At 43.7% G+C, this 19,656-nt stretch overlaps 2 protein-coding genes across 7 annotated transcripts in view; one reads left to right on the top strand and one right to left on the bottom strand.

The window, feature by feature from the left end:
- sec16a (SEC16 homolog A, endoplasmic reticulum export factor) overlaps nucleotides 1-9,226 on the top strand; it is a 37,211-nt gene extending 27,985 nt beyond the window's left edge. For 2 of the 5 annotated variants that reach the window (XM_056290801.1, XM_056290800.1), the window contains exons 20-31: nucleotides 248-720; nucleotides 822-869; nucleotides 3,466-3,630; nucleotides 3,736-3,819; nucleotides 3,955-4,011; nucleotides 4,136-4,259; nucleotides 4,391-4,522; nucleotides 4,945-5,027; nucleotides 5,418-5,489; nucleotides 6,405-6,464; nucleotides 7,232-7,300; nucleotides 7,556-9,226. In XM_056290801.1, the coding sequence (XP_056146776.1) occupies nucleotides 248-720; nucleotides 822-869; nucleotides 3,466-3,630; nucleotides 3,736-3,819; nucleotides 3,955-4,011; nucleotides 4,136-4,259; nucleotides 4,391-4,522; nucleotides 4,945-5,027; nucleotides 5,418-5,489; nucleotides 6,405-6,464; nucleotides 7,232-7,300; nucleotides 7,556-7,633 (1,445 nt within the window). In that variant the 3' untranslated portion in view covers nucleotides 7,634-9,226. The remainder of the gene's footprint in view (nucleotides 1-247; nucleotides 721-821; nucleotides 870-3,465; nucleotides 3,631-3,735; nucleotides 3,820-3,954; nucleotides 4,012-4,135; nucleotides 4,260-4,390; nucleotides 4,523-4,944; nucleotides 5,028-5,417; nucleotides 5,490-6,404; nucleotides 6,465-7,231; nucleotides 7,301-7,555) is intronic. The other 3 variants (XM_056290802.1, XM_056290803.1, XM_056290804.1) reach the window with 3 other exon arrangements.
- A 779-nt stretch (nucleotides 9,227-10,005) lies between these two features.
- LOC130121672 (uncharacterized) lies at nucleotides 10,006-19,561 on the bottom strand. Of its 2 annotated transcripts, none has more exons than XM_056290518.1 (7): nucleotides 19,173-19,561; nucleotides 18,882-18,996; nucleotides 15,003-15,118; nucleotides 13,450-13,549; nucleotides 13,152-13,273; nucleotides 12,640-12,806; nucleotides 10,006-10,354 (listed from the first exon to the last, which is right to left on the bottom strand). In XM_056290518.1, exons 1-6 carry the CDS (start codon nucleotides 19,261-19,263, stop codon nucleotides 12,697-12,699), a joined length of 654 nt encoding a protein of 217 aa, XP_056146493.1. In that variant the 5' UTR covers nucleotides 19,264-19,561; the 3' UTR covers nucleotides 10,006-10,354; nucleotides 12,640-12,696. The 2 variants fall into 2 exon arrangements, with proteins under 2 accessions (XP_056146493.1, XP_056146492.1); XM_056290517.1 differs by having other exon boundaries at nucleotides 10,006-10,380.
- Nucleotides 19,562-19,656: the final 95 nt, after the last annotated feature.

Raw genomic sequence — 19,656 nt, forward strand, 5'->3', positions numbered from 1 at the left:
GGCCATTGTAACTAGTTAATGTTCATGGCAATTTGCATATGAAACTGATAGTTGTTTTAGGTCGTTGTGCTGTGCTGTTTATAAGGGCGGGGATACCTGCAGTCAGTGGAGACTGAAGAGGTCACTGGGATGAGTGATGAAACGTTTCTCCCAGTAAATGTGTCCAGGTGAACTGATTAGATTTTCTGTGATTTCCTTACCTGGATTATTGAGCATGCATTAATAGACTCACACGCTTATGTTTCAGCTCCCAACACCATTCTCCAGGATGGGATGGTCCCACCGCAACCAATGCCCCCCTCAGATGGGCCCCAGTTCTACCCAGTGCCCCCAAGCCATCCTGGACCACCAGACCAGATCCCAGTGCCGGGCTACCCTCCACCAGGTCCTGGGTTTGTCCCTACTCCTTTCCATCCTCAGCCCCAGCCAGAGCAGCCAGACATTTACCCAGGAGCCCTGCAGCAGCCTTGTCCCCCACCCCCTCATTTGGGCCAAATGTCACCTCACTTGCCCCCTCAGATGCAGCATCCACCTCAGATGATGAACCAGCCTCCACTCCAGATGTCCCCACACATGCCCCCTTCTCCTGGGCATATTCCTCCGGTAGAGCAACCACCCCAGTCCTCAATGGAGATGCAGCCTGCTCCTCCAATGTGTCCCTCTCCATCTAGGAGTACCTTCACACCAAGGATGGATTTTTATGACCAAATGGCTAACATGGTGAGTATATACCGGTTGACCAGTGGTGCTGAGTTTTGTTTATTCTTGATGCATGGCTTTTGTAAGTAACAGTTTACAATTTGTCTGTGCTGTCCCTGCAGGGTCCTGGAAGGACATCAAGGACTATGTCACAGTCATCAGTGCATATGGTATATTTTTTGTCTTTGACTTTTTAAAAATAGCTACAAGTTTTGTTAAATATCAATCGAGGGCTTGTCTATCATCAGATGTATCCAGATATGACACGAAGCAGAGCTGACCTCAAGGTACAGTGTCTGACAGGAAGAGACACATTTGTTGGCTGTAATCCCTCTGCTGACAGTGTCTATCCTAACTGATGTGCTGATATACTAGGTACCTAACTGAAGGTTATATTGATAATAAGGGGCCAGTTGAAAAAAAAAAAAACTAATTAATCGCACAATTTGCTGTGATTAATTGTGATTAATTGCTTTGTTTCTTCTTAAGACTGAAGCTTGTAATAATGGCTATTTAAATGTAAAATCAGGAAATTAATGTAGAATCAATACAAAGGAAGTATATTTAAATTCAAATACTATGGGGCGAGCGGCACAGTGGTGCAGTGGTTAGCGCGGTCGCCTCACAGCAAGCAGGTCCTGGGTTCGAGCCCCGGGGTAGTCCAACCTTGGGGGTTGTCCCAGGTCGTCCTCTGTGTGCTCCGGTTTCTTCCCACAGTCCAAAGATCCAAAGACATGTAGGTCAGGTGAATCAACCATACTAAATGGTCCCTAGCTTTGAATGTGTGTGTGTGGGTGTGTGTGTGTGAGAGAGAGAGAGAGATGGCCTGGCGGCCTGTCCAGGGTGTCTCCCCGCCTGCCGTCCAATGACTGCTGGGATAGGCTTCAGCATCCCTGAGAGCAGGATTAGCGGGTTGGATAATGGATGGATAAGATGGGGTGTCTGGGTGGCATAGCAGTCTATTCCGTTGGCTAGCAACACGGGGCTTGCCTGTTCGAAACCCTGTGTTACCACTAGCTTTGTCAGCAGCCGTACAGACACAATTGGCCGTGTCTGTGGGTGGGAAGCTGGATGTGGGTATGTGTCCTGGTCGCTGCACTAGTGCCTCCTCTGGTCGGTCAGGGCACCTGTTCTGAAGGGAGGGAGAACTGGGGGGAATAGCGTGATCCTCCCACATGCTACGTCCCCCTGGTGAAACTCCTCACTTTCAGTTGAAAAGAAGCGGCTGGTGACTCCACATGTATTGGAGGAGGCATGTGGTAGTCTGCAGCCCTCCCCAGATCAGCAGAGGGGGTGGAGCAGCGACCGGGACGACTCAGAGAGTGGGGTGATTGGCCAGGTACAGTTGGGGAGAAAAGGGGGGAAAGATAAAAAAAAAAAATCAGACGCTATTGTTTAGTAGCATCTTTAACTGTGAACATAGATTGCCCTCCCGATTGTCAGCTTAAAAGGCATATTTCTTATATGCACTAACAGAATTAATACCAAAACCCAGGCCTATATGTTAAAGTGCCAGTTGAATTTCAAAACCATCAAGGCCATCAAAATTAGGTATCAGCTTAGAAGGCAATAATTGCTCGTATTCATTAATATAAATGATAATAAACAGCAAAAAAAGAGTTACATGTTCAAGTGTCAGTTGAATTTAACATGTCGTGAATTCTCGACATTCATTACGTGTTCATACTGGCGCATCACAGAACCCAATATGCGCCCCAGTGGCACAGCATAGTAGAATATCTATTGTTCTCCATGAGGAGATGAGGGCTGGGAACAAACAAAGCCTCCTGCTGTGAGGAAGCCGAGACGAAGGTTACGCACTGTGAAGTCCCTTTAAGACATAACGCAACAGTGGCACCGCTGCACTCTGAAGCCCATTATTTCCACTGGGTTGCGCTGCGAGATCACAGCTTTCCGCTGTCGAGTAAAGCGCGGGCGCAGCTAGAAATTTTGAAAATGCCACCTATTTTACTCTGTCCTCCACAACTTCCCCGAGTCAGATGTGCGCTGAACCCAGCGGCAAGTGCAGTGTGGATCGTGTTGTGTCGAGTAGGGGAAAAGACCGCTCTCCACGCACTGACAAGCAGGGGGCAGGGTGCAGCCAAATCCCCAATATGGCTGTGAAACAGCCTCGCATAGCCACCGCTCCCTCGTAAATAAAACATAGCTGCGTTAATTTTTAACGCCTTAACATGATCGGTGTTATTTGAGTTGCTTATTTGTTGCTTATATATTGATAATGATTTTGTTTATTAGTTTCTTTTATTGCTTATATGTTTAACATGTTCATTAAATATTTCAAATTAATTGCAAAAATTAACATGCTAATTTTGACAGCACGAATTGATAATCTAATGATTGTATCCAAGAAAGACTCTTGTCTCCTTCAGTAAATACTGTTGATAAATACTGTTAAGAATATACACCTAGTCCCCAGTTGCTTGTGTGACCTTCACAGTGGAGTAAAGGAATATATAGATAAGTTTCATATGAAGATGGACATTCTCAAATTTATTTAGACACTTAACCTGCTGTTAGATGATTTATTTGTCTAAGCTCTTAGTCTAAGCCATCAAAAGACAAGTAATGAAAGTTTTTTACTAGTACTCAGCAAGTACAGAGGGATTGTGGGTAAGGCCTTGTGACTTCTAAATGTACTGTTAGAGCTGTGTACTATACTTTAAGCTGCCTTATGGTGCCCTGTTGCAAAGAGAGCTTACTCATTTTATTACGTCTGACTGTCTTTATGCCTTTTGTGGTCCACAGCACTCAGGTCCTCGCTCTCGCACCACGTCTGAGTCCTCCACTCATTCTGGTGGAAGGGAGCGGAGTAACTCAGCTGCTAAGCAGTCCTCCCCTCCCCCACCTTCCATTCCTGAGCAGCCCCACAAGGAAGAGTTCAAAAAGGCCAAGAAGGAATCTCCGAAAAAGGTACATACAGTCACACCTCCATCTGCCAATGCTCCCATCAAGTGTCAACCCTGGGGGTCATTGCGTTTTCTTGTCTTCTCTTTCTTTCTTCTGACGTTTATGCAGGGTGGAGGAGGGGGTGGCTGGCTGAACTGGCTTTATAGGAAGGGGAAGAATGAAGCTCACCTCCCAGATGACAAAAATAAATCTGTGAGTTAGAATTCCATCTTGCAATTCCATGTTGCAACGATTTTTATCTCATCACTCTCCTTCACACAGTCACAATTTTAAAGTGTAAATATTTCGGATTGACAGTATGTTTATTCTTTCTTTTATCATTTCCAGATTGTTTGGGATGAGAAGAAGCAGAAATGGGTTGACCTGAATGAGCCTGAGGAGGAGGTATGTGATGTTCAGAAAGTGAGGGTTTTGATTTTGGGGTTAACTTTAGGCATATTTAATTTTTGTTTCCCTAACTTTGCATATAAACAAATTCTGATTCCCTGATTTCCATATTATCCACTAGAGCAAGGCTCCTCCACCACCTCCCTCTGGTTTCCCTATGATGGCTCCCATGCCTGGGCCGCCTGGAGGGCCTGGCCTATCCTCAAGTGGTGGTCCTCCTGTCAACATGTTCTCTAGGAAAGCAGGTGAAATATGTATTATTTATTGTGAGCTGTAATTTCACAAATATGTTTTTATCACCTTTCAGAATTAAAATTGAATAATATATATTTGTTGTTTCTCTCAGTTCTTTAACTGTGGATTGCTCTTTTCTTAGGCACAAAGAGCAGATATGTGGATGTCTTGAACCCCAGTAGGGCTGCTAAGCCTGGCGGAATGGCTCCTGCCCCAGCAGATATCTTTGCCCCTCTTGCACCCATGCCAGTTAACCTGTTTGTGCCTGGTGCAGGTGTGTATTATGTGTAAGACTTTTAGCACTGAGTGTTCTCAGTGTGTGGAATAAAATCATGTGTGTATGTGTTTGTTTTAAAGATGAGGGATCAATTTTCAGATTCAGTCATTACCCAAAAAAACCTTCTTTTAGTCCAATATTTATAAACATTATTTAAATCACCCTTTACAACCTCATAATACAAACAGAAACCTCTACATGTAAAACCTCTGTCTAACAAAAGAATGGAAATGTTATCCTGTCTCAAACAAGACCTTCAATCCAAACTCAAAACAGAAACTTTCAAACTGAAACAAATATCCTCAAATTACTTTGTCAACATAGCCATTAGGGGGCAGCAGTGTTCAAACAAAGCGGGCCACAGTGTGCGTATGGATTGGCCATCTCAATAAATAATTTATTCCCTCCTTGTTCATTAGCTCCTGATGATCAACAGCCGATGGAGGGCAGTGAAGGAGGACACCAGGAGCAAAATTCACCAAACTCGAGCGCTGTACCACAGGTACTTCGGTTATTTTATTGGTAGAACCTGCGAGTTGGTATTAGGGGGGAAATGTAAGGTTTTCATTGTCTTAATTTTTACCACTGTGCTTTTATTTCTGCAGTTTTGTGGCTTTGAAACTATATGCAGGGCCCGCTAGTTTGAACATTTTACAAACAGCATTTCTAACCTTCTGCATCAAGATCACAACGTCTTACTTCAGTTTCCTATGAATTAAAAACTAAATGGTGCGACTTCAGTTTTTCTGTGTAAGTAGTTAGATGAAATTAAGAACAGTCATGTTGTACAGTCATGTACAGTGACAATCACGAAGCCTTTCAGATTAAAAATGGCACAAAGGCTGAATTGATTCAGATCTGGTTCTGATGTTTTTTTCCTGGCTTTCCCCAGATGTTTAACCCAACGTTGTTACCCCCTGCTCCAGAAGGTCCTCCCATGCCTGATGGATCACAGTCAGGGGAGGTAAGATGACCTCACTCCTATCTGCTGGCAGTATGCTGCTACTCTAGCTACCATAATATCATACTACCATCATGCCACCATTGAAACATGATGCTCTACACCTAACAACTAAATTGTGTCCGCACTTGTTTGTGTGTTTTCGTGAGTTGGTGAGTGAGTGACTCTGACAAAAAATGAGGATGCATGCATGTCCACTTAAAATCTTACCTCACATTCAGGTGAAATGGCGTGGCTAGAACAAAATATTAAATCTCAGTATCGGGGCGTCCGGGTGGTGTGGCGGTCTATTCCGTTGCCTAACAACACTGGGATCGCCAGTTTGAATCCCCATGTTACCTCCGGCTTGGTTGGGCGTCCCTACAGATACAATTGGCCGTGTCTGCAAGTGGGAAGCCAGATGTGGGTACGTGTCCTGGTCGCTGGACTAGGGCCTCCTGTGGTCGGTTGGAGCACCTGTTCAGGGGGGAGGGAGAACTGGGGGGAATAGCGTGATCCTCCCACGCGCTACGTCCCCCTGGTGAAACTCCTCACTGTCAGGTGAAAAGAAGCAGCTGGCGACTCCACATGTATCGGAAGAGGCATGTGGTAGTTTGCAGCCCTCCCCGGCTCAGCCGAGGGGGTGGAGCAGCGACCGGGACGGCTTGGAAGAGTGGGGTAGATAATTGGCCGGATACAATTGGGGAGAAGGGGTTGGGGGAATCAAAAAAAATCTTAGTATCAATGGCCGTTAAAATCTAATTCTCTTCGCGTTTGTCCGTTCCTTTCAAGAATCTTTAATTCTTCAGTGCTGATTTGTGTTTTATTCTGAATTGGTGGAAAGTGGAGGCAGACTTAATCCAGTGCATGGGAGATTATTAATCTGGGTTTGTGGTTTGTGTTCTTGTCTATTGTTTATTTCCCCCTTGCTGTCTTTAGCTCTCACGTTCTAGCTCAATGAGTTCTTTATCACGCGAAGTGAGTCAGCATTTAAACCAGGTACCTCTAGCGGGGCCTAAGGTGCCCCACATCCATTCTCACACCCACTTGCCAACCTCACCTCTCATCACCCACCCAGCTCATGGCATTTCATGTAGTATGTCTCACTGTTGCACCTTTAGACTCTCCCCTCATTCAGCCCAAGATACCTGCTTGCAGCCCTGCCTGCTCACCTGCTGGCTCCAGCACTATTCAGCTCTATAGCTTTATGGTACAACCCATCCCGCTGATGGTCAACAAAGTCATACTAATCAGATTTGTATACAAAAAAAAACAAAAACACAGAGGAGTCCATTTTCTACATTAAGTTGTACCAGTTTCGGGTTATAAAGGAGAATAGATACCTTTGTCATGGAGTGAAACGTGCTGGAGACTATCGCAGAACGACCTCCTTGCCTGATCACATGGCAGCACTCGCTGACACTAGCCCTCCACAACGCTTTGCATGCTTTACTAAATCAAGTGACACCAGTGGTTTGCCATGCTGCCTTGCAGTGGATCCTTACAGCTCCGTGTCATTACGTGTTCACACTTTTTGGCTTCAGGAATTCAAACACACTGATTTGTATAACAATGTCACCTCACAAAGTGGACAGGGTGTGATATTGTGTCCTGTCATGTCTTCCATTACAAGCTTCATGGGCAGAATATGGAAGACGTCAGCCAGAGTCTCACACATAGCCAGTACTGTCTCTATCTGTCAAAGTGCTGAGATGGTAAGGTATATTGTGGTTGCTGTATTAACTCTTAACTATTGTCCTTTACAGAGTCACCCTGGCCAGGTAGCGCCACCCACTGGAGGCGTTCTCTTTTATAATCCTGCCCATTTTGCACAGGTAATGACAATTGGAAAAAAAAAACATTAAAAAAAAACCTGCATGGTCTTCACGGGGACTCTGAACTTGGCATATGACTGTGAGTCTTGCAAAATTGAATGTTATAATATTTACATATAGGTAAATACAAAGCCATGGGGGGGGGTCTTACTGTGCATGGCGGTATACTACAGTGCTGGCTCCCAATAAACATGTTTGCAAGTTTTTCTTTTTACTTGGGGATCTCCTTTATGATTTTTTTTTCTTCTTCCTTAGCAGACGAGTGCACCGTCTGGAGGTGGGGTCCAGTCTGGACGGTTGGGCGGTCAGAGACCATACCCAGTGTTAAAATAGACATCCAGCAGAGTGATCATGAAACAGACTGAATGGATTTGATGATGTCCTGCCTGGAAATAACTGAAGCACATGGACATACTGCTTTATCTCTGAAGGACCCAGATTTTTTTGCCCTAACCCAAGAAAACCATAGTCGACATCGAAACCGTCACCATCGTCAAACAACTACACCACTCGTTCAACTTTTTCTTAAGTTTAATGTCATGTGAAATATATTAGTTTTTACAGGTTATGTTTTTGTTCTCGAAAGGGCTTATTTCCACATTCAAACTTAAGACATTTGTACTGTGGGTGTCAACATGGCTACAGAGGCTTTTGCATGGATGCATTTATACACAATATTTTCATATAGACCGTACTACAGTAAATGTCATCCCGCTTATCTGGTTTTGGTGGCTGACAAAAACATACATTCAAAATGTCTCCCAAATTTGACCACTAGTAGCTGTGCCAGATAAAGCAAGGACTGTCCCAAGTCTTATTTCAGTTACACCCAAGTTGTGTCCACGACCCCGATGTCCATGTTCGGTTGTATGTGTGTGTGTGTGTGTGTTCAAGGGAAGAAAAGAATGTCACCATTTAATCCATCCTGTATACTTCCGTGCATTTCTAGCCCTTGGGTTTTTTTTCCTCATTAACTGGAGATGACTTGGTGTGCAGGTGAAACGGGTGCAGTGTCTGCTGTGTAGTTTCCCTGTCCTCGGTCACCCAAAATTCAGGAAGGATGTTGGGGTTTCTGAGACACGGCAGAAGTTTCAGCTTCACAAAAACCAGTGGAAGTTGTTTTATTAGAAGGATTTTTTTTCTAGACATGTATTTAAATTTCCCTTCAATAACTCTTCACTTTCATGATGTGTCAGGGTCTCGACTCACATTCTTCCCATTTCCTGAGTTTGACAAACCAGAGAAACAAGGATTGATCTTCAGAACCGCAGGATTCAGGACTAAAACACAATTTTAAATACTGTTGAAAAAATCTATCCAAATATTTGTATATCTGACTGATTGTATTTATGAGCTGTAGTCATAAGTGTGTGTGGAAAGCAACTAATTTTTTTCCTGATAAGCTTTGATGAGATGCATTGGTTCATGACAGATGTCTTGGATTCACACTCTGATCATTTATATTGGCTGCTTCTGCAGATAAAAAGCCCTGCATAAAATTGTGAAATGAGAGCTAATTGTACTAAACTATCATTTCCCTGTCATTTTCCTTTCCTAACTTGTGATTTGTTTTTCTCCCGGATAGATGAAATCATTTGTAGTTATATAACACATCACTTGAATCTCCTTGGTTGCCGATTTTTGTGTAGATTACGAGATTGATTTTCAAAGGTCCTTCTTGTTTGAAAAAGAAAAAAAAAACCTTGAATTTGCCACTTGTTAGAATCCCTCATGTAAAATTATAAAAAATAAAAAAGTAAAAACATAGTAATAAAGATATTTTTGCGCTCTAGCACTTTGAAAGATATGTGTATGGGTTTCATTCATTATGGAAATTTGTAAAATGTTTGTGAGAATAATTATGTGATCAATATCAGAAACTGTGATTTTACAGTACAATGATGGTGTATCATTAAATGAAATGACTAGAAATGTGCTTCATCTCCAATGTATCTCTTTTTGGGAGCAGTTTACCTGGCAGTATAAAAATAGTGGGTACACACAAAATTCCTGCAAAGGAATGGTACAACACTGATTAAGAAATATGCAAGTATTGCCAATGATAATAGAGATAATTGAGGGTAACATGTCACGCTCTATAAATTATCAAAACTATACATTAAAAAAAAATATTCTTTTGTAAGTTCTTAATGAAATCTAAATGGCACAAGTTTACATTTTGGATGATGGAAAATAGATGACAATCAGCGTGACCACAACCAGTAAGTCTAGGTAAGAGAATGAAGATGAGTAAAATTAAGAGGAAATGAATTAAGCATGTTGTCATGGCGATTATTTTGATTTGATTAGATATTCCATATGAATCCCTGTGGGGCAATTCTCTGCATTTAACCCATCCTAGCTGTGTAGCTAGGAGCAGTGGGAAGCCGCCAGGCAGCACCCGGGGACCAACTCCAGTTCGTCTTGCCATGCCTCGGTCAGGGGGCACAGACAGGAGTATAAACCCTAACATGCATGTCTTTTTGATGGTGGGGGAAACCGCAGCACCCGGAGAAATCCCACCGCAGACACGGGAAGAACATGCAAACTCCACACAGAGGACGGACCTGGGATGGCCCCCAAAGGTTGGACAACCCCGGGGTTCGAACCCAGGACCTTCTCGCTGTGAGGCGACAGTGCTAACCGCTGTGCCACCGTGCTGTGATTTAATCCCACTCTGACCATAAATGACAACAATCTGAACAGTATTGTCACTCTTTAATATGTTAATGAACAGACGCACAAAGCACGCATACTTAAGGCCCTGATCTCAGAGCCCACGCTCCCTTGCAGCATGAACTGCTGAGCCATGCTTATTTTACACAAGTCTGAGTTACGGTCACAGTGGTATATACCCAGAGTTTCTCCCTAATCCTGTTTGGAGGAAGAAGCCTGTTTAATTGCTGGACTGTCATCCTCACAGAACTTGCATATTGATCAGAGTTCATAGGTCAGTCAGGTCTCCTCTCGTCCACATCTTCCAGCTCGTAATTCACCAGTACCGGTTCCTTCAGACCTCGCCACGCCCAAACGAGCTTCTCGTACATTCGCCTGCTATCAGCCAACAGGTGACAATAGGCCTTTATGAGTTCATATGGAGAAGACAGTTTATAACACGACCCTTTTTCTGCTACACATGAACTTTTAGCTTCTATCTGAGCAAAATAGACTAAAGTTAAACTTATAAGTATAGGCCATACATGGTCAAAGATTAAAAGTAAGCAAACATATATGATTGTATGGCAGAAAGTTGCCTTCACACACGTCTTGTCAAAAATAGTACAAAAATCTTTAAGTAAAGACTACTTGTTCAGTCCCTGAACATCATGAAGGCCTAGCTTGATATTACAAGTCTACTATTATTTTAGATGTTGAGAATTTTGTTTTCTTAAGCGAAGACTGAAAGTGTCCGGCTCAGCTATGCAAAGCCTCCATTTAAATTAAACTACTTCTGGGGCGCCCGGGTAGCGTAGCGGTCTATTCCGTTGCCTACCAACACGGGGATCGCTGGTTCGAATCCCCGTGTTACCTCCAGCTTGGTCAGGCGTCCCTACAGACATAATTGGCCGTATCTGATGGTGGGAAGCTGGATGTGGGTATGCGTCCTGGTCACTGCACTAGCGCCTCCTGTGGTCGGCCGGGGCACCTGTTCGGGGGGAAGGGGGAACTGGGGGGGAATAGCGTGATCGTCCCACGCTACGTCCCCCTGGCGAAACTCCTCACTGTCAGGAGAAAAGCAGTGGCTGGTGACTCCACATGTATCGGAGGAGGCATGTGGTGGTCGGCTCGGGAAGAGTGGGATAATTGGCCAGGTACAACTGGGGAGGGAAAAAGGGGGGGGGTCTAATTCTTATATATACATAATTTGACCTTAAATATATTAGTGTATTTGCTTGATAAATGATTTGTAGACTTGAGTCATTATAAGGTTTTGTTTAAACAGCTGCAGTTTTCTTTCTGTGATATTGATAGTGTCAGTGTCAGACTACTCCTCCTCTTCAGGACACAACACTCCTATTGTAAAAAAAAAAGTGCTTGAAGCATTACTGGGAGAGGTTGTGTTAGGAAACACTGTTGAATTCTTCACTGAAAGGAGTAGTTTAGGAATGAAGTTAACTTGTGATGTAGGAGTTCAGTTGTCGTATATACGTAGTCATGTTTCCCATGAGCAAAGACATTTCATCCATCCATTATCCGAACCGCTTATCCTGCTCTCAGGGTCACGGGGACACTGGAGCCTATCCCAGCAGTCATTGGTTAGCAGGCGGGGAGACACCCTGGACAGGCTGCCAGGCCATCATATAGCCCCCCCACACACACACACACACACACACACACACACACACACACACACACACACACACACACACACACACACACACACACACACACACACACACATTCACATTCACATCTAGGGGCAATTAAGTACGGCCAATCCACCTGACCTACATGTCTTTGGACTGTGGGAGGAAACCGGAGCCCTCGGGGGCAAACCCATGCAGACACGGGGAGCACATGCAAACTCCACACAGAGGATGACCCAGGACGACCCCCAAGGATGGACTACCCCGGGGCTTGAACCCAGAACCTTCTTGCTGTGAGGCGACCGCAGTAACCACTGCGCCACCGTGCTGCCCATAGACATTTCATTAAATTCAATTTAAAGCATAATGCACAGTGCTAATGCAAAACAAAAACTTTAAATACACTACTGTCCAAAGCAATCTTGTTGGTGACACTGTATTGAATGAACTTTGCTTAAACCTGGCCTTTGCAAGTGAGACATCAGTTGTTGGTCAAGGATGCAGAATTTTCACCTCACGTTGTGGAAGCTGATCCTTGATTTATCGGCAAATCAAGATCACTAATTTGTTGATAAATATTTCATGAACCAATGAATGCAACATAATTGGCAACCAGTAGAGTTTGGCTGTGATAGACATTCACAAATTGACCCTTTGACTGTAATGCTCCAATCTATACTAAATCAAATTCATCTTTACTGACCCCAAGTTTTCAAATCCTTCAACAAGTCTTCCCTGGGTCTTTTACTTAAATTCAAGCCATCCAAGCCTATAACTTCTATAATCTATATCAAGATTAATATAAAATAATGATGATAATGATTGTTTTAGGCTAAATTATTATAACATCTCTGTGTGGGTGGCAGAGATAATTAAACTTAACATTTTTGTGTTTATTTTACACAATCTTGTAGAGTCATTGCCCATTGTACTGTGTTTATCAAATACTGTCCTGCAGCTGTTTTAAGTGTTATAGTTTATTACAGTCTAATATTATTTAGAATATCATTTAGAATACTATTTAGTATTTACAATTTTTCTATCCGCTCCCGTCCAAATTCTCCTTATATCATCTTCCGTGAGGAAAGTTCACTTGAAGCTGTCAAGGGCAGCTTGTGCCTTCTGAACAGCAACCTTGAGCATAGTTTGATCAGCCAGCATTTGCACGAGAGGAACAGGGTCCATCTCCAGTAGCATGCCTGTAGAGATAAAGAGTGTCTGCATCACAGCTGTTCCATATGCTTGAATAGCAACATCACTATGTATGTATATATATATATAGATAGATAGATAGATAGATAGATAGATAGATAGATAGATAGATAGATAGATAGATAGATAGATAGATAGATAGATAGATAGATAGATAGATAGATAGATAGATAGATAGATAGATAGATAGATAGATAGATAGATAGATAGATAGATATACTAGATACCACAATATTGTAGTAATGTATTACCTAAGCATTTATGCTTTCCTCAAACATGAAAATGTTTAAAAAAGATTTTAAACGTTAGGGCACATGAGTCAGCTAACTAACCTGTGATATCATTTGCATGTACGGGATCCAGCTCCTCCACCAATAAAAACAGCTTCTCTCCAAGCCTGTCAGTGTCCTCAAAGTCTGTTGATTCACTGACATCAGTCTCCATCACATTCTGCCTGAAAGAAGCCACACAGACACATTAAAATATATGAATTTAAAGTCATTATATTGATTAATATGAATTCTCAGTTGTTTACTTTCAATTTAAGATTGCACGTGAGAACAAAATTGCGCACTTTGAGAAGAGGCAGAAAAGCAAGTAGTGAATATACTGTAAACATATGTCTCGTACTCCTTTAGCGTCTTCAGGGCTAGGTTCACCTGCTCTTCCAACAGTGCAGGCTTTGAGAGGATGTTCAACACCATTTCTTTCTGCTGTTCCAGTAGCATACCTGTAGAAGAATATAAAGCGCCCCTCAAAATGTTGTGTACAACGCCATTTTTAATTGTTGGCAACCGTGGTAAACATAATGTATTTTTAAAAAATGGACAAGTGTACTGTAAGCACTGAGAACTAGGACTGTAATTTATGTCCAGTGCATTTCATTGACACTGTGCTTTCTCACACATAGCATACTGGACTGAGCAAATTGGACATAACAAAAAATCTAACAAAATACATTTTCTACAATAAAATTTGTCCATGCACTGTATAGTAGATGCTTTATAACTAAAGTGAGCAAAACCATAGTTGACAATAACTTATGTACACACTCACTGAGCACTTTATTAGGAACGCTATACTACTTCTACTACTACTACTACTAATAATAATAATTATAGTCTTTATCTATATAGCACTTTTCTAAAACAATGTTACTAAGTGCTGTACGAAGAAATAAAACCAGGCAAGGCAAAAATAAGAGTAAACCAAATAAGTGTACAAATAAAAACAGTATACATTTTTAAAAAAAACAACATCAATTATTTGTAAAAGCTTTCATAAAAAGAAAAGTTTTAAGACAATATTTAAAGGAAGCTAGAGACTTGGTTTGTCTTAGTTCAGTAGGAAGAGAGTTCCATAGTGTGGGGACTCTAACAGCAAAAGCCCAATCACCTTTTGTAACAAACTGAGACCTGGGAATAACCAGCAGGTCTCCATCTGTAGTTCTTAATGGTCGAGAGGGCGTATACAAGGTCAATAAATCACAAATGTATGTAGGAACAGGAATATTTAAAGCCTTAAAAGCAAGCAATAAAATTTTAAAATCAATTGGAAATATAACAGGGAGCCAGTGCAGGGAGGCAAGCACAGCAGTGACATGGTCATGCCGCTTTTTCCCGGTAATGAGCCGAGCAGCGGAATTTTGTACCAACTGCAGATGGTGGAGGAGCCCTTGCTGATACCAGAATAAAGTGCATTACAATAGTCAAGCCAAGAATCGATAAAAGCATGTACAACTTTTTGCAGATCGGCAACTGATAAAGATTACCTAATTTTGCAGATTAGCTTGAGCTGGAGAAAGCATGGCTGAACAACATGTCTGATTTGATTATCAAAACCGAGGTTAGCATCGAATACTACCCCAAGATTCCTAGCAGCCTGCTTAAGACTACCTGATAGACCACCAAGATTAGTAACAAAAGGGCTGCTGGAATTTTCAGGACCGAACAGAATGACCGCAGACACGGACAGAACATGCAAACTCCACACAGAGGATGACCCGGGACAACCCCCAAGGTTGGACTACCCCGGGGCTTGAACCCTTGCTGTGAGGCAACTGCGCTAACCACTGCGCCAACGTGCTGCCCCTGTTTGTAGCATTTGGCTAACAATTTTATGCTGTAAATTATCAGCTCACCATTGTAAATTGTTTACTGTGAATGAGTGGACTGGACGCTTACCAGTAATTTTCTCTGAGTGGCCTGTGTTGTAGACATCAACCAACTCAAACAGTTGCTCCCCCAGTGAATCAGAAGACACAGATGCATCCTCCTCCTCCTTAGAAGTCACCTTACCACTAAAAAGTTACAGGGATTTGACTTTACAACTTCTTCCAAGAGGATTTGGAATCCAATCCTCTAATTAATTGCACACTATTTTCCTGAATTACATCTTTAAACCAACCTAAAATCAGAATGTATTACAATAAATGTTCCAGGTGTCAGTTATATTCGAAAAGGAAACCTTGTGCAAACCCATAGCCACAACAATTGTTTGCCAGTTACAGCATCTAGTCCAAATTGAAACATGGGTATATATCCTTTTGGATTTACGAAAAGCTGCTGGGGCAGAAATGCAGCGGTCACCTGTCACGCCCTGAGGAAGAGATCAACTGACACATTAGCAACACCTACAGTGACAGTATGAAGGAGAAAGACCTTGGCCACTGTGCAGCCCTTACATCCCCACCGGAACTCAGCACCCTGTTCAACATCAACGAACCCACATTGAAAGAGATCAAGGAGGTCATCAAGTCGGCTAGAACATCTTCAGCCCCAGGCCCAAGTGGAGTGTCGTTCAAGGTCTTCAGAGTTGCCCCAGGCTCCTGCAAAGCCTTTGGAAGATTTACAGGGTGATCTGGAGGGGGGGAAAGGTGCTGAAGCAGTGGAGATATGCAGAAAGAGTGTGGATTCCTAAGGAGGAGAACCCAAGCAACATCAAACAATTTAGGTCGGTTTCACTCCTCAGTGTGGAATGTAAGATCTTCTTCAAGATTGTTGCCAATCACCTCATGGGATTTCTCCTGAAGAACTCCTACATAGACACCTTGGTGCAGAAGGGAGGAGTCCCTTGTGTTCCAGGATACATAGAGCACACATGTGTGGTATCCCAATTGATCAGAGAAGCGTGTGAAAGGAGGGGGAGACCTGGCAGTGCTGTGGCTGGACCTTGCTGATGCCTACAGATCGATCCCACACAAGGTGGCAGAATTGGCCCTGATCAGACACCAAGTCCCAGAAAAGATCAAAAACCTCAGCCTCGACTATTACAACAACTTTAGCCTGAGAGTGCCTTCTGGTACCTCCACATCAGCATGGCATCGGCTAGAAAAGGGTATCATCACTGGCTGCACAATTTCTGTGTCCCTGTTTGCACTGGCCATGAATATGCTAGTGAAGTCTGCGGAAGTGGCATGCAGAGGAGAGGTCCCCGATCCAAATCTGGCACCCGACAATGTCTGATCACAGTGTTCATGGATGACCTAACAGTAACAACTACATCAGTGCCCGGATGCAGGTGGCTCCTTCAAGGACTTGAACGGCTCATTACATGGGCATCGCCGGCAGCCATTACAACATGTACTCTGGCTCTGCCAAATGATGGAAGCTAAGCAGGGATGGGCTTGGCTAGTACTTAGATGGGAGATCTCCCGGGAAAGCTGAGTTGCTGCCGGAAGTGGTGTTGGTGGACCAGTATGGGGCAGTGTTCCCTCTGGTCCTAAAAAAACAACAAATATCAAATCCCAATGCCCCAGTGCAGTGACGGGGACACTGTGCTGTAGGAGAAGCAATCCTTCGGCTGAGATGTTAAACAGAAGTCCTGACTCACTGTGGTCATTAAAGATCCCATGGCACTTATTGCAAAGAGTAGGGGGTTCCCTGGAGTCCTGGCAAAATTCCCAAACTGCCTCTCTCCATCTGGCCACCTAATTATCCTCCCCCATGTAACTGGCTCAATGATTCCTCCCTCTCCACTTCAAGCTGACGTGTGGTAACTGTTCTGGAGCAAAATGGCTGCCGTGCATCACCCAAGTGGGTGCTACATATTGGTGGTGGTCGAAGTGAGTGACCCCCTTCAATGTGAAATGCTTTGGGTGTCTACAAAAGCGCCATATTAATGTAATGATGATGACGATGATTATGATGATGATGACGATGATGATTATTATTATTATTATTATTATTATTATGGGCAATAATGAGCTTCAAGACCATAAAATCCAGATCTCTGGTCCTCAGGAAAGGAAGAGAAACCAACCAGTTCAGCTTCTCTTTGGGAGGCACCCAAATTCCATCTGTGACTCAAAAGCCAGTCAAGAGCCTGGGTAAGCTCTTCACCAGCAATCTGAAGTACACAGCGGCGTGCCAGGCAACCAGTGATGACCTCAACCCTTGGCTCCCCACAGTGGACAAGTCAGGGCTTCCTGGAAAATTCAAGGCCTGGATATATCAACATGGAATCCTGTCTCGACTCCTCCGGCCACTGCTAATCTATGAAGTCCCCATCACCACCATGGAGGGCATTGAAAGGAACATCAGCCAGTTCCTGCACAGGTGGCTGGGCCTGCCATGGAGCCTAAGCAGCATCGCCCTTTACAGGCATAACACCAAGCTATAGCTTTCTCTAAGCAGTCTGGCACCCAAGCCAGAGAAGTCCTGCTCTACCGAGATTCCACTGACACCAAGGTCTCCTCTGCAGGCATCAAGGTCAGAACAGGAAGGAAGTGGCACGCACAGGAGGCAGTTAAGCGGGATGAGGCAAGGTTGTGGCACAGCATCCTGATGGCCACTGTGGCAACTGGTCAGGTTGGGCTCAGGAGCAACTCAAGACCTTGCTACGGTAAAGCCCAAGGAAAGGAGAGGCAACAATTGATCCAGGAGGGGGTACGCGCAGAGGTGGAGGAAGCTGGCTACAGCAGAATGGTGGGTATGTGAAAGCAGGGGGCCTGGACCAACTGAGAGCATACAACCGGCCGAAGGATCACCTGGAAAGAACTCCGGAAGGTGGAATCACACTGATTCAAGTTTTTGGTCCAGTCAGTCTATGATGTTCTCCCGAGCCCTTCCAACCTGTTCAGTTGAGGCCTGGCAGACTCACTTGCTTGCCAACGCTGCCAGAAAAGGGGATCATTGGAGGACATCCTGAGCTGCTGTCCAAAGGCCTTGGGAGAGGGGTGGTATCATTGGTGCCATAACCAAGTTCTGCGGGCAGTAGCAGACACCATCTGCACTGGGATCAGCTACTCAAAGGAGCAACACCAAACAAAACGCACCATCACCTTTGTTCGAGCTGGGAAGAAGCCCCAGCCAAAGGCCCAGGGTGGGCTGCTCGCAACATCAAGTGACTGGCAATTTCTGGTCGACCTAGGGAGACAACTGAGGTCCCCAGACATCATTGCAGCTACCACACTCAGGCCAGACATGGTTCTGATGTCTGTGGCAATCAAGCAAGTAATTTTGCTAGAGCTAACTGTCCCCTGGAAAGATCAGATGGAGGAAGCGCAACAAAGGAAGAGAGCCAGGTAGCCGAGTGTCACAGGAATGGGTGGAAGGTCCTGGGACTCTTGGGGATTTGTGGGCTGCAAAGAAGAAGAGCCATTAGGAACATCTTGGAAGCCGGTGAAAAGGCTTTCCGTTGGTCTGGATAAAGAGGGGTGACACATGGCGTAATGTGCTACCTGGACATAAGTTGGGGCTTGAGCACCCTCGGCTGGTTTGCTCAGGAGGGGTGTGTCTGATGTTAAGACCCTGAAGACCTGATGACCCCAGGTTCACTACTGACAATGTGTCCAGGTTACACCACATGGTGTATCAAAGAGCTTGCACATTAGATTTTTTTTTCTTTTTTGAATTTCAGACAATAAAATAATTACCTTTTCTTTTCATAAACTCATGGCTCAATGCATCAGTAAATTGACAAATTCATATTCATCTGCATAAAACTACTACTCAAAAATAAAAACAATACAGACATCCAATGACAAAGCTTAAACCCATAGTTCTGAGTGAAGCAGTATATTGTGTAAGACATGCACCCCCCCCCCTCTATTTTTTTTTAACCTGGGCCCTTGAGGGAGTTGTAGGGCTCTGAGGGCTTTATCCAAAGCTCTAGTGAGCATGGCTTCATCCTTCAAAATCTGATTCAGTACGGCCCCTGGCAGCTCAAGCAGCATTCCTGGAAAAAAGTTAACATTCTAACTTGTCTCAACAGTGCTATTTATCTTATTTTCCCAATGCAAAATCTTATTGACATCATTTATTATTTGTTCCTTTTGTAAGTTAAATTGTATGCACAAAATGATTACAAGATGCCATCAACGAATACATGGAACTGTGCGATGACCATCTCACCTGTGAGTTTTCCAGCGATCTCTGTATGTTTGGGATATATCAGATTATATAGTCGTTCACCAACTGCCTCCAGATCTTCCTCCTCATCCATGCCTGACTTATAACCTTAAATATTTTACCTTAATCTGCCAAGTTACACCCGACTTTTCCTTTATTTGGAACATAAAAGTTGTAGCACTCCAGGTATGTTTCACCACTATCATCTTTAATGTCACTTACATCTGCAACTATCCGCTGCAACAACATCCTGAGGCTGCTTTAGCCCAAAGGCGCACACTTTGAACGGGTTCAGTACATCATTTGTAACTTGTGCAGTAATTGTTGCCGCTACATGGAAATCAATATCGTGTTCCCATTTCGTTAACCAACATGCATTAATGTTAATTTACTAAAACTAAATGTGATACTCGATATCGCGAACAATAAGCGCAGAAAAATGACGTAGCACCTAATCACAACGAGCACTGATGCTAGTATACCTCCG

Source organism: Lampris incognitus, chromosome 12, assembly GCF_029633865.1.
Source record: "Lampris incognitus isolate fLamInc1 chromosome 12, fLamInc1.hap2, whole genome shotgun sequence".
NCBI classification, from domain to species: domain Eukaryota; kingdom Metazoa; phylum Chordata; class Actinopteri; order Lampriformes; family Lampridae; genus Lampris; species Lampris incognitus.

What these genes read in the sequence shown, in the direction of transcription:
- LOC130121672 (XM_056290518.1), bottom strand. Translation starts at nt 19,263, where the DNA reads ATGGATGAGGAGGAAGATCTGGAGGCAGTTGGTGAACGACTATATAAT. An exon ending in CCACTCAGAGAAAATTACTG is followed by an intron (nt 13,550 to 15,002) that starts GTAAGCGTCCAG and finishes ATTCTTCTACAG; the next exon opens with GTATGCTACTGGAACAGCAG. An exon ending in ACATGCAAATGATATCACAG is followed by an intron (nt 12,807 to 13,151) that starts GTTAGTTAGCTG and finishes TTATCTCTACAG; the next exon opens with GCATGCTACTGGAGATGGAC.